Source organism: Miniopterus schreibersii (assembly GCF_964146895.1).
Source record: "Miniopterus schreibersii genome assembly, chromosome: 10".
In the NCBI taxonomy this organism is placed as follows: Eukaryota; Metazoa; Chordata; class Mammalia; order Chiroptera; family Miniopteridae; genus Miniopterus; species Miniopterus schreibersii.
Window position 1 is genome coordinate 38,604,879 of NC_138110.1, and position 13,677 is coordinate 38,618,555.

At 44.7% G+C, this 13,677-nt stretch overlaps 1 protein-coding gene across 1 annotated transcript in view; it reads left to right on the plus strand.

Annotated features, from left to right (window-relative positions):
- The first annotated feature begins 2,315 nt into the window (after positions 1 to 2,315).
- Positions 2,316 to 13,677, plus strand: part of NPC1 (NPC intracellular cholesterol transporter 1) — a 44,123-nt gene continuing 32,761 nt past the window's right edge. The window contains exons 1-2 of the mRNA XM_081150205.1: positions 2,316 to 2,530; positions 13,340 to 13,462. Coding sequence (XP_081006331.1) covers positions 2,420 to 2,530; positions 13,340 to 13,462 — 234 coding nt within the window. The 5' untranslated portion in view covers positions 2,316 to 2,419. The remainder of the gene's footprint in view (positions 2,531 to 13,339; positions 13,463 to 13,677) is intronic.

Consider the following 13,677-nt stretch of genomic DNA (forward strand, 5'->3'; position numbering starts at 1 on the left):
CATTATAAATGCTTTTTTTTGCCTGGCCAGGTGTTGCTCAGCAGTTGAGTGTTGACCTAGGATCCAGGAGATCGAGGTTCAGTTCCTGGTCAGAGCACATGTCTGGGTTGAGGGCTCGACGATCCCCAATGACTCTCTCATCATGGGTGTTTTTCTCTCTCTGTCCCTCTCCTTTCCGCTCTCTGAAATCAATAAAGATATATATATATATATAAATTAATAAAAAGTAAATGCTTTTTTTATTCTTGTCTCTCAGTTTTTGTGTATTTTCAAAGTTTCTGCCATAAGCATGGATTACTTTGTTATCAGAAAACAAAAACAAAAACATGTCACTTAGGAATAGGAGAGTTTATTTAAAAATATACCCTAGGCTTATGGGCATTGTTGAAGTTGTACTAAAGAGACCATATATATGTGTACGTGTGTGTGTGTGTATCTATACATATGGTTAAAAGATCTTTGTGACTGTTTTGTGACTGGTGGACATAATTTGTGGGACATCCAAATAATTTCTGTCCAGCCTAGAAATGTTTTTATATGGTGCTTGACATTTCCTTTACTCACATCAGTTATTTTGTAAAGGTTTTTTTGCTTTTTCCATAAGGACTTTGCTAAAATCGGAAGGCTAACTAACCCACCAGGATCTGGGAAATTCGTTATAGCTGTAGCTCTTGAATTTGAATGTGTATTGGAACCACCTGGATGCCCTGTTAAAACAAATGTCTGGGCTCATCTCCGGAGTTACTGGTTCGGTGTATCCAGGGTGGAGCCCATAAATTTGCATTTCTAACAAGTTCCCAGATAATATGCTGATACTGCTGGCTCAGTGACAACAGGTTGAGAACTCTGCATAAAGCATACTACTTTATCAGCAGTGGAACCACCTGGAGCAGAACACACAGTTGGCTGAGGGCCAGGGAGTCATCCCGGGAGCTCTAGGGCTGAAAGTCCAGAGGAAATCCCCGCAGTCTGAGTGCCCAGCCTGTCAGGTGACATCACAGGGCTGGGGGAGGGGGGGAGCAAGGCAGAAACTGAATCAACTCCTGCGTGTAGTAGGTTTGGGAATGTCACTCGCATCATGGCCTACCAGCATTGCTACAGATGGGTATTTAGTCTTTTCATTGTAAATTGGTGTCCACTATGGAGAGAAGAGATCACTACCTTCATTTCTTTAACTTCAAAATGGAAATGACTGATGCTTATGAATGGTCTCAATAATTGAAATGAGGGTAATGATACCAGAAACGCATAGAATAAAAAACAAGTGCAAGTCCAAGAAAGATAATAATAAGAGGTAAGGCAACACAAAACACACACTAATACGAAGACGCTGGTCCTTTATCATTGTGTTTCTTGATTTCCCCTAGAACTCAAAACTGGACTCTGGTCCCAGCCCGCAAGCGGGAGCTCAGGGTCTCCGCCACGCCAGGCGCCGCCAGCAGGTGGCGCGGTTCGTCCGCTTTTCCTCCGGACCAGGGCTGAGCGGACGGAGCCGAGACCGGCTGACTCAGCGGCACCCCCGCCGCGCTCCACCCCTCGCGCTCTGGGATCACGGCCCCGTCACGCCACCGGGCGGCACCAGTCGGTGCTCTAGAAGCGCCCAGGCACGGATTCCTTTCGGGTGACTGGGTTTGGGGAGCAGAACTTGCTCGAGTTAGCTACTCGGACCTAAAGTAAACACACATTCCGCTGAGGAATGGGGGTCTTACTATGAAAAACAGTCCCCAAGAACTCCCATTTGCTAAAACCCTCTCGCCCACCAGCTTCAGCCAAAGAAAAAGACAAAAGGGGGAGAAATAAATGTAAAGCATGAAAACCACACACTGTTGAGACAACTCCAGAAATATTCTCCCAGCCCGGATTCCAGAGTTAAGCTGCCCAGCCCTGGCGGGATAGTTCAGTTGGTTAGAGCGTCCTCCCCATAGGTCAAGATTGTGAGTTCAATCCCGGGTCTGGGCACGCACAAGAAGCAACCAATGGATGCATAAATAAGTGGAACAACAAATCCATGTTCTCTCTCTCTCTCTCCCTCTCTTTCTCTCTCTCTCAAATCAATAAGTAAATAAATTAAAAATAAAAGCCCGTAAGTTAAGCTGCCCTCGCCTGGGAGTCCTTGGCCTCACGCCGGCCCCCCGCTGAAGCAGGGCGGAAAGGTGCAGAGCTGGGGCCCCAGGAGGGTGCTGGGGCACGGACAGGGGGGTTCGCGCTCCAGCTGCAGCCCGGCTCAGGCCGCAGCTAAGCCCCGCCCCTGTCCCCGCCCCCCGCGGATCGCCCCGCCCCAGAAGGGCTCGCCGGCAGCTGCACCGCCCAGAAGGGGGAGGAGCTAACAACGCCTCTCTTCCTTCCTGACCTGCGCGCGCAACCCGCCGGCGCGGGTCCTGCTCTCTCGGTCGCGGGTCGGGGCGCCGAGCCTGCGGGGATGCCGAGCGCGGCCGAGCCTCCGCGGGGGTCCGCGGCCCCGCGCCGCGGCGGCGTGAGCGAGCGGAGCCTGGCGCTGGGCCTGCTCCTGGTGCTGCTGTGCCCGGTGCAGGTGAGCGGCTGCCGGGCACCGGGTGGGCTGCGGGGGCCGGCGCGGGGGGCGGGCCGTGCGGCGGCTCAGGCGCCCCAGCCCCCGCGAGGGGCACAGGTCCGGCCGCTGCTGGGGAAGTTGCTCTAACGATGGGGCCCCTGGAGAACCTCATCTCTCCGGTGTCTTTCTCCGGCCACCTACTTTTCCCTGTGGTCTGGAAGAGGGTGGCAGCTGGGAGCTACTGGTTTGGCCTGTTCTGAGCTCATTTCAGACGTGGTCCCCTAATTTCTGGGTTGAGGATGTGGAATCAGAAGGGAGGAAAGTGGAAACAGAGGGATAGGGATCTTACGATTCTGCCACAGACGTACGAACTCTTTATAGATTTGTGTAGGAGCTCCTACCACTTTATTTACCCTTCTCCCCTAAAGATGAAGGTGTAAGGTAAGGGAAAGAAAGGGAACTATGTACTTTACATAAGTCAGCTTGGTCTTCTAAAGAGTGCAAGTCGCTTCTTATCAGCTCCCTTTCCCATCTTTGGAGTTTGAGGCCCACCTGGGGGTCACTGACTTTCTTCTTGTCACAGTACTAGCTAGCCACAGAATGGCACTGCGTCCGGGTGTCCTCATTTCCCTGGGTAAGCTTTGCCTTGGGTGTGAGTGCCTCACTGCTGTTTGTGTGGCTCGAGTTTTCTCATTTGAAAACTGGGGAGAAGGGGAAGTATGTCCCGGGATATAGTGCTGATTAAACCTGATCAGGATGAGAGTGACCTTTGGGAATCCTGTGCCCTTGTGCCCACTTACAGGGGTGTTGGCAGTGAGGGGGTAATGAATCACACAAGGAAGATTAAGGGTTTTCCTGAGACTAGAAAAACCTCTCCTTAAAACTGTGTATCTCAGAAGTGGATAGGAGATGCTGACTCAGAAGGTCCGAAGGGCCAGAAGAGCTGTGGCTCCCTGCTGTATGTGTATGTGTATGTGTATGTGTATGTGTATGTGTATGTGTATGTGTATGTGTATGTGTATGTGTATGTGTATGTGTATGTGTATGTGTATGTGTGTGGGGGATTCCCAGCAGTGTGGGCTTGTGGCCCCGGGTTGGGAGGAGAGACAGAGGAAAGCAGGTTTTAGGAAGGCGGTGAGCGGGTAGGCCACTCACTGGCACTGGCTTTGGGCACATTACCTTTTCAAACCTCAACCTTTTCTGAAGATAAACTACTTCATAGGATTATTAGTGTTATTAAGTAACATGATATAGAGAGAGACCTCATCACTTCAGTAAAAACTCAAGAAATAGTAGCAGTTATGTGCCTTAAAGAAAATACAGCTGTTCAGTTTCCCTAGAGTTTTAGGTCAGGATCTCATTGGCAGGCTTCACGTTGTTAAGTAGCTTTCACTAAATTCTGAAATTCTTTTAACCTGGAGGTAGTATCCAGGCTGATGTTGCCAAAGAGTTCCTCTCCTAGGATTTTGGGGATAGGTCAGAGGTTCGTCACGAGTCTCTTGCAAAAGGCCTGAAAGCCTTTGGACAGGTCTGTAAAGCTTAACTGGAAAAACTCCTATTGTTATTTTATAAATTAACTCCCTCAAGTCTACAGAGGCTTTCAGAATACCTGAATAGATTGGGGGTGGGATGGGGGGATGGACTGTTTTCAGAATTCTTACCTATGATAGCAGCCCATCTGGGCTCAGTTTGAGCACTAATGAAGTTCTGTCACAGAATACTAACTGTCCTTTAAAGGTCTAAAATACATTTTGGAGGGATTTTTCCCTTTCTTTTTTAATTTTTACAGATGATGAAATAACATTACTAAACTGTATGGTTTTTTAAAATCCTTGTCATCCAAATAATGTGTGCAATTTTGACAAATATATATATATTTATCCTGACTGTATTTTTATAAGCTTTTTCTTGAGGAGCTTGGAACATAAGGAGGCCTGGCTAGGAATTAAGCCATTAAAATGGCTTTTCCTGAGATCAGGAATGGTTTACTTTTTTGGCCTGAGAGCATTGAAGAATAACCCCCTGAAAATGGAGTAAATGTGGATAATCATTTCCAGTGTCTCCTACTCCCTGATTGATGCTGTGATCAGATATTCTGCTAACATAAGTAATCAAGGGAAAATAGGTTTTTTATTTTAGCGAGTGGGCAGAAAGAAAACCACTTGCTGAATAGGTCTTTGTACTCCTTCAGTGTTTGTCGTGTTACCCAGAACAAAGAATCTCTCTGGTCATGAAGACAATATGATCTCTCTTTCCTGGTTAACCCAGCCTCCTAAAAGGGATGCTTTTCAGGGTGTTTTAAGGATGACACATTACTTACTGCAGAAGCTTGGATCAGACCCTCACTAATCTGATCTCAGGCGCTCCTCTCTGCTCTTCTACCCACAGCTCTGTGAAGGGCATCAGCTCTCCAGCCACATAAACTACTTGCTATCAAAACTCTGCCTATCTTCCAAGGCCCAGTTCAAATGCTCCATCATTCATGACATTTGTTATTCTGTCCCGCAGCTAGAATGCTTTCCCTCTGAAGTTCTAAATCTTTGTTTAAACTTCTGCAGTAGCATTTACTGCCTAGCAAAACACTGAGTTGAAAGACCTGAGTTAAAAGAGGATCACTCTTCCTCTTACCAAGAGTGATCTTGCGCAAGCCAGTGATCCCCTCGAGCCTCAGTTTCCTCCTCTGTAAAATCAGATTACCAACTGTGCCTACTTTTCAGGGTGCTTGTGGAAAGATAGAGAAATAGTGTTTGAATTGAACTACTAGATTGCAGGCTCCTTGAGGGCAAGAACTGTATTTTGCCATCTCCCAATGGCCAGGACACTTACCTTTCTGAATTACCAATCATTGGGCTTTCCTGGGTTCGAGTGAGAGGGTAGGATGGGGGAGAGATTCAGAGGCTAGTGGAGATCAGAATTGGATTTGCACTTGGTTTCTGGGTGATAATCAATGACCAGCTGTGGCCAAACAGATTTTCCTATGCTTGGACTGTGCCTCTTATTTTCAGTTTTTGGAGTATTTGCTTTGGCAAGGAAACTTTAAAAAGCAAGCAAACCAAAAAACCCTCGCTGATGCACATGTGCTGTTGGGGAATTTGAGAGTAATTCTTTAACTTGTGTTCTTTAGCTTATGACTTCCCCACAGAGGAACTCAAATTATTGTCTTTCACTAATTTCATAAATAAAAAGTATTTGCTATGGACTCAGTGTAGGATACAAAAGTCTATCAAAAAGAGTAACTATAGAGAAAGCAGTCTACAAACTGTAAAGTCCTATGTAAATGTTAGTAGTTCCTATCCCTGTCTTATTCATAATTTATGGGAAGAAGGGTAAATATATTTTAAAAAGTACAGTGCAAAGTGTGCTGTAGTAAAACCAAGGACAAAATGTTATAGAGTCCATTTTTTAGCTGACCTGTGGAAGATGAATTAATGTTTACCAGGTATACAAGAGGAAAACTGGAGAAAATAGGGGAAAAGTTACCTAATTGTTACTAAAAACCTGTACTTAAAAAGGGTGAATTTTATGGTCTCTAAGTGATCTCAATAAAGCTCTTTAAAAATGACATTCCAGTTTACAAGGAACAAAGAAAAAAGAAAAATTTTTGCACAGTGCTTCTATTGCTACGACACATTCTGATCTTGTTTTGATCTCACAGAACACCCTTTAAGGTAAGTGTGATGCTGTTTTTCCAGTTTTGCAGATGTGGATATTAGTGTTCACATTTATCCCAAGGTCACAGAGCTAGTAAACGGCAGGCTAGGGGCTTGAGCCACTGTCTTCTGACTTCTGTGCTGTATTCAAATTCAAAATATTGCTATCAGTTTATTCATATTTAGCAAGCTAGGTTGAATGTATTCAGCAAATGTTTCACTTGGCCAGTAAGGCACCTTATTATGTTATTAGCTTTACTGTGGTTTCTTCAAAAGCCAGTGATAAATCAGGGATGCATTTAGCCTGCTAGCCTGACCCATTGTTCAGTTGCCACACTGTGTGAATATCCTGTAGGAAAAAACCTGCAGACAATATACACTCCCAACCACTTTCATAGTTTTATTTTAGTTTTTTTACTTGGATTATTTTTCAAACTGCGTGCTGGAGCTCAGCAGTGTCTAATAGTAGTAGTATGATCTTGGATGAGTCACTTAAAGAAACTGCAAACTACTTTATAAAGTGAAGACTGGCTGAGCCCATCTGATTAAAAAATGTATGACCTAAACACCCATCTACAGGTGTGCCTGGTGCTCACACAAATTTGACTTTGTTATGTGGATATGTTCACCCCAAGTTGGCTATAAAACAGAGTCCCAGAGATTCCCATCAATAGAAGTCAGACCAGACCAGCCTCCACCCCAAACAAAAATGTCCTGTCATGTTTGTTTGGTCCCCGAGCTGGAGCTGGAGCTGGGTGTGTCTTTAGGTTTTGCCATGAGCTTTACCCATTCAGGACAGTGGCAGAGGTGAGGGGACCTCACCTGCAATGGGATGGCTGAGTGCAAGCCTGAAGTTGAGGACAGTCAGTTGTGCTGAGAAAGTAGTCATGATCTTACAGCTGCTTAGAGATGTACTTAAAAGGTGTAAGTGGTACTCATTTCTACAAGTGGACAGGAAAGAGGGTCACTTGTGTAGGATTATAATGGATGGGACAGCCTATCTCTGGTGCCTTGTCAAAATCTGAGGAATACGTCTTGTGTACAGCAGCTGGGGGTGGGGGGATGGGGATGGGGGATAGGATGGAGAATGCTTAACCTGGCACTCAAAACCTCAATTCTCATTACTGGTTTTGTCACTGATGAACCATGTGACCTCAGAGAATCCTCTGAGCCTTAATTTCCTTACCTGTAAAACTCTGCAGTACTACTCCATGGTGAGTGGGGGAGGGAGGTCTGAGAAATAAATGAGGCAGTGAGGAAGAAATCATGTAACTGTGCCTTACTGAAAGTGGTTGCTGTTCAGTCAGCATTTGAATATGAATTACTTAATACTTTATTCATCATAATTTTTTAAAGGCAGCCTGGAGTATAGGATCCTGTTGCTGATGTCAGAGCTCCTTCATATGATAAGCTTTCATACAGCTTCCTATTAGAGTCTATTTAGCAATTTTGCTAGAGTTGCTGACATACAGCAGAAGGGGCTTTTTTTTTTAGCCTTTCCTAAACTACTCATTATTATTGAAAGAAACTTTCCTATCCTGTCAAATACCCAATAAGTAAACTCTGGACCATGTTGCGAAATATCCACATGATCTAACTTTTAAAAGTAGAGATGTTTAGCCTTGTAACTATTACATTTTGAGTTAAAGCTAAAACAACCAGCAGTTATCGTTTTTTAACTTCTTACACGATCCATTTGAACTTCCTCAACTCATGGTGAGTTTTGATGGCTTCTGAATCAGTGAAAATGGGATAAGATACTCTAGGGAATTTCTAAAGGAGTATAACATCTGGGCTCTGCCCTTTAGGATATGTGGTCTCATGAGGGAGTCAAGACAAAAGCAAGAAAATACTCTTGCAACTTCTCCCCACATACACAACTTTGTAATTCTCACAAATATAAATTCTTTTGATCCAAGGGCAGGAGCTAGTAAAGTATGGCCTGGCCAGAGGCTGTTGTGGATAAAGTTTGTGTGGGGCAAACCCATGCTTATCATTCACCATTTGTCTATGGTACCTTTTGAGCTACAACAGGCAGAGTGGAGTGTTTTCCCACAGAGACCACAAGCCAACGATATTTAATATTTGGCCCTCTAAAGAAAAGTTTATCCACTCCTAGGACAGGGATGACACTCACCAGAGCTCTGGGCACAGAACACCTGCTGGCTAGAGCAGTGAGGGTGGATTCCCAGAACACAGGCAAATGCTGCCTGGAGCTGACCTGCCTCTACCCCAGGACAGCTCACCTGGTCCAGGGAGCACATGGACTGGAACCAGATGAAAGGAGTCAAGAGTTAAATTTAGTGGAGGCAAGGAGTCTTAGGAGAGGCTTGTGAGAGGGAGGATGTTCCAAGATGGGTAGGACTGAAATCTGGAAAAAACAGTGGTGCTGGAGACCCAGATAGATACAGTTAAGGGCAGGGCAGGTGGAGCCAAAAGCCAACTGTGGAGGGTAATCAAGGTTTATTTGTGAAAAAGCTATTTAAAAGTCACCGCACTTTCTGTATATGTGTTTGTGGGTATACATCTCTACAGGTTTGCCTGTAGGAGGAATTAAAAGCCTAGAAGACCTAGATCTAATAAGTTAGTGCTGGTTAAATCTGAGAAATGGGATGGGGGATGGAGAAACGAGGAGGAGTTTTTTAGTGTTATTTCGTGTACACCCTGTGCTGTTGGAATACAGGCATACCTTGGAGATATTTCAGGTTCAGTTTCAGACCACCACAATAAAGTGAGTCACAGTCTTTTTGCTGGTGGAGGGTCTTGCCTTCAATTTGTAAAACACGCAACATCTGTGAAGCGCAATAAAGCGAAGCATAATAAAATGAGATGTGCTTGTATTTATGCTAAATGGGTATTGATTCTGTAATTAAAATGAACCACTCATTTACTTTTAACATTTTTGGAATTGGCAACATTTTCAAATACTTAAATAAGATAGTTCTTATGATTATGAATAGCTCTATAAGATGGGTCAGTGACCACGAGATGAACTGTGAAGAATTATTATCATTCTTTAGACTTGGACCCCGAAGAGGAGCTTTACCAAGACCTATTATTAGAGACCTGGGTATGTCGAGTGATACTCAGACCCATAGTCTTTGATCCTTTGTGAACTGTCACTCTTCTGTTTAACATCAGAATGATAACAGAACCATCTCTGCTGTTCATGCCACCAGGCTTTTCTCTTACATGGTGAAGGACATCTGAGCTCATGTTTTACTTTGTGGTAAAATACATGTAACGTAAAATTAACCATTTTTAAGTGTGCAATTCAGTGACATTATATACGTCACATTTTGGTACAACCATCACCTCCAGAACTGAGCTCACATTTGATCACATGCTGTTTTGGCTCTGGCAGACCTCAAACGTTGAGTAAATATTATTTATTGATATGAAATCTTCACCAGGTGTTCCTGTATCATAGTAAAGACAGCTTTCAGACGCCTTACTTTTGTTATCAGGTGCTTTGCTTAGAAAGAAAGTGAGTGGCCTGTACGGAAGCCCTTGATTGCACAGCGTACCCTTGGTCTTGTCAGCATGTGCTGCCCTGACAGCCCAGGGATCTTAAGGTGCACCCTTCCTCTTTGTTGTAAAGTCTTGACTGCCTGCTGTGCTGTGGTGATTTGGAGACCGGAAACTGAGTTGTTCAGATGCCAGCTCGTGGTCTACGGAAATGAGGATGGCCCAGCCACCCTCAGTGCGGTGCGAGGAGTAAGAGCTCCAGCTTGAATCAGCCAGGGTTTGGGTAGAGCCTGGCTCTGCCATTTCTTAGGTGTGGCCTCAGATGAGTCATTTTACCTGTGTAATTCTCAGTCTCTTCTGTAAAATGGTGTTATTTTAGTACCAGCTTCACAGATCTGAGGATTAAGGGAACTAATAAAGGTATACTTCGCAAGTATCTGGATGCTGGACTGTGCCTGGGTGGGTCAGGAAAGCACATGGGGAGGTGAAGGTTGTAGAGTGGCCTTGACAGGTAGCAAGGGGTGGACAGAGTGTAGGGGAGGGAGGCCGGACCGATGTGAACTGTGCAGAGACAGTCAAGTCACATTTCGGGTGGGACGGGAAAGGACAGGTGGGAGATGAGGGTGCAACAGAGCCAGGTGAGGCTCCTGGAGCTTGTCTCGCAGGCCGTGAGAAGGGTGGATTGTGGGTTTCTTAGCATCAGGAAACCTTTCTGCTGTGGCTCAGGAAGAGCCAAGCGGCAGCTGTACCTGGGAGACACTGCCGAGGCCTGGATGGAAGGTGCCAAGATGGGCAAGGAATGGGTGTGGACTCAGTAGGGAAGGAATTTGGGGAGGAAGAGGTGCAGGAAACTGCACCAGGAAGCCTCCTTGGGAGATTGGCGGGGAAGGTGCCCAGGCTTTAAGCCCTGAAGAACAGGGCTGGCACTGGTGGAGGCTTCAGGAGAAAGATTAGTTTCCTTTTGAGCACCTGGGGTTGTCGGACAGGTAGTTAGAAGAGGGAGAGAAGTTAGGGGTGGTTTGACTGAGAGGGAGAATGAAATTGGAGCAGCACTTATAGGCAGGAGCAGGTGAAAGGACCAACAGAGATGAGGTTGAAAATGTGGGAGAGAAGCAGGTCATGTGGTGGAGGGTCGTGGAGGAAGCTCAGGACACCACCAGCTGGGCCTGGGGGTCATAGAGGCAGCCTCTCATTTTTAGCTGGAGGTGAAAAGAGGGCAGTGAAAGTATAGAGAGAGATTTGAGATGGAAGAGTCCGCTCCCTGGCCAGGGCAGCTGTATGAGTGTGTGCACACGTGTATATGCTTTGCACAAGGTGGGGAATGAGAGAGGGTGTAATGTTAGAGTGAAGACCTTAATTCTGCAGTAGATTATATTTTACTAAGACTGTTTCCTGAAACTAGAGTGTCCTGGTTTGAATCCTGGTTCTGCCACTTTTGGGCAAATTACTTAGCTTTACTGTGTCTTATCTCTTCATCTGTAAAATGGGTATAATAATAGCACCTCTCTCATCAGCTCATTGTGAGGATTCATTAGGTTAATATATGAAGAGCAGTTCAAACCATGCCTAGCACACAGTAAGTGGCTTGCAAGTACTTTGGCCCCCACTGGCTTAGGGTTGCTGCTTTAGGCAGGATGGCTGGGGAAGCAAACCTAAGACCATTGAGCCATCTCTGGTATTTTATTTTCTTCAGGTCCCTGGAACTTCTTTGCTAAGGTCCCAAACAGTTGGAAGACGTTAATAGTTCCTTACGTTTGTATAGTGCTTTAAAGTTTACCAAGTACTTCCATGTATATTCCCTTGTTGAATCTTCACACCAAGCCTGTGAGATAAGTGGTGGTTATGAGTTACAGTTCACAGGCAGGAAAACTGCTCAGGAAGGTTCAGGCACCTTCTCCAGCTGCAATTGGCTTTAACAAGCACATTTATTGAGAACCCTCCCCTCCCCCTTCTCTCCTACCAGATGGGTGAAAACTTTGCTTTGAAATAAATGATGTAGATTATAAAGGATGATCTTTGTGACTAGGAACCAAAGTGCATTGGGTCATCTTTATTTTCTTTTATAGTGTTGAGAAAGGGGAACTTAGACTCCAGACGCCCATCCTGCTAGTCATTCCAGAGTCATGACAGTCATTTGTTGACTGGATTTCTGCCACTCCAGTGGGTGATATGCCAGAGTGCTGCCCACCCCCACACCCTAAGCCCAGTCTTCCTTTCCCTGATGGTCTGTTGAGATGTCTGTGAGAGGAGATGGTCTGTTGAGATGGTCTGTTGAGATGTCTCGGGAGAGGCTTCTTCTATTTAAATTACATGTCAATATCAGCATCCCTGTCTCTTTGGTTAGCTTTTTTGCCTTTCAAACTTCAGTAGATGGATAATGACCTTTTAGTTGGAAACCCAGAGTCTTGGAAAGAACAATACTTTCTCTAGAATTGGAAATAATTGTGATTCTTTTTGCATAAAAATGGTGATGGAATTTTACAACATCTTGCCAAAGGTTTGGTATGTGGTGTTGTTCAGTACTTGTCACTTCCTCATTTGTATAACTTTCCTCCCTTGTGGCCTAAACATATGACTTTTAATGAACCGAGATGGGGTAAGTTGTAATTTCTGTTTTTAAATATCTGAAGAATGAATTCAGAGACAAATCATATTGACCCCTTAGATTCCCCCCATGTATATACCCCAGCCTCCTTGTTTTTTCTTTCATGTTTTTAGGGTTTCAGGGCCTGTTGTGGGATTTGTATTCCAACACTGGGGACCAACAGTGACTGGCTGAGCTCCTTACATATGTGTGGATCATGTGCCACTGGCACTGGGGAGAGTTCACTCTGTTGCCTCTATTCAGATTTTTTTTAGATGGCTTTCCCATCAGGTGTCTTGGGAGCCTGATTACTTCTAGATACTCTGTTTGCCTAGGGGACAGGTGACTGTAAGATTGTGCAAGCCTGTGGCCCTGGCCAGCTTGGCAGAGCTTGGTGGCAGCTGACACGATGAATCACACTGCACCCTCCTCCCCCTCTGAATTTTCTCACAGCCCGGTGACTCTCACATGAGGGATATGAGTGGCTCTTGAGAAATCTTTATATAAGAGGTTTTAAATTTTTCTTTTAAAATTGATGAGGTGATTTTCCTTAAAATTAGCACATTCTTAACTGTCTACTTATCTTAAGGACAAGGTGTTCATTTTTGTTGCTGCTCTTGCTTAGGGTTTATTGATGTTTATGGTTTTGTTCTTTATGTTAGTTGTGATGTGCTATTAATTAACCTGAACACCTATGTAAATGTTCTTTCATTATTTAGAGCTCGTAGTTCCTTATTCAGGTGTGCAAAAGCAATGCCTTAGTAATCGCAAACTCACTTGCTGTCTTGCTGTCTCTCCTCAGTGCGGATTCTTAGTGACTCTTATATGGAACTGTTTTTCTCTTATGTACCAGTAAACCGGCAGGAAGTAGAAGTCATGGAAATAAGTAGTTTCTGTTACCTACTTCACTGACTTACTTGACAAGTTTTTTGGGGGAAGGAGGCATTTGGTCTACTTTAATTAATATTTTTCAAAATGTTAAACTAACCATTGCTTCTTGCTCTTACCTCATTTTGCAGGTAGTATTGGAAGGTTCTGTAATGGTGCTTGAGTGGGTGATTTGTGCTGTGGAAATTTGTTTTACTCTTCAGGCCCTTGCGAACTGAGTTTTGTGTTGACTTTCTGCAGGTGTTTTCGAAGTCCTGTGTTTGGTATGGCGAGTGTGGAATTGCATCTGGAGATAAGAGGTATAATTGCAGATATTCTGGGTCACCAAAAGCACTGCCAAAGGACGGATATGACTTAGTGCAGGTAAGTCCATTATCTTGGACAATGGGAACATAAAATGCTAATCAGAGATCCTCTGTAATTATATCTTAAATATTATTGTGGGATGGGGGTTGAGGTGATACACTAATAGGCTTAAGTCTGATCCCAAACTTATATGTAGCACATGATGACAGAGAAGACAATACAACTCCAGAGGTTTAATTTCCTGGGGCTGCCTTTATGCCCTTCTCATGAAG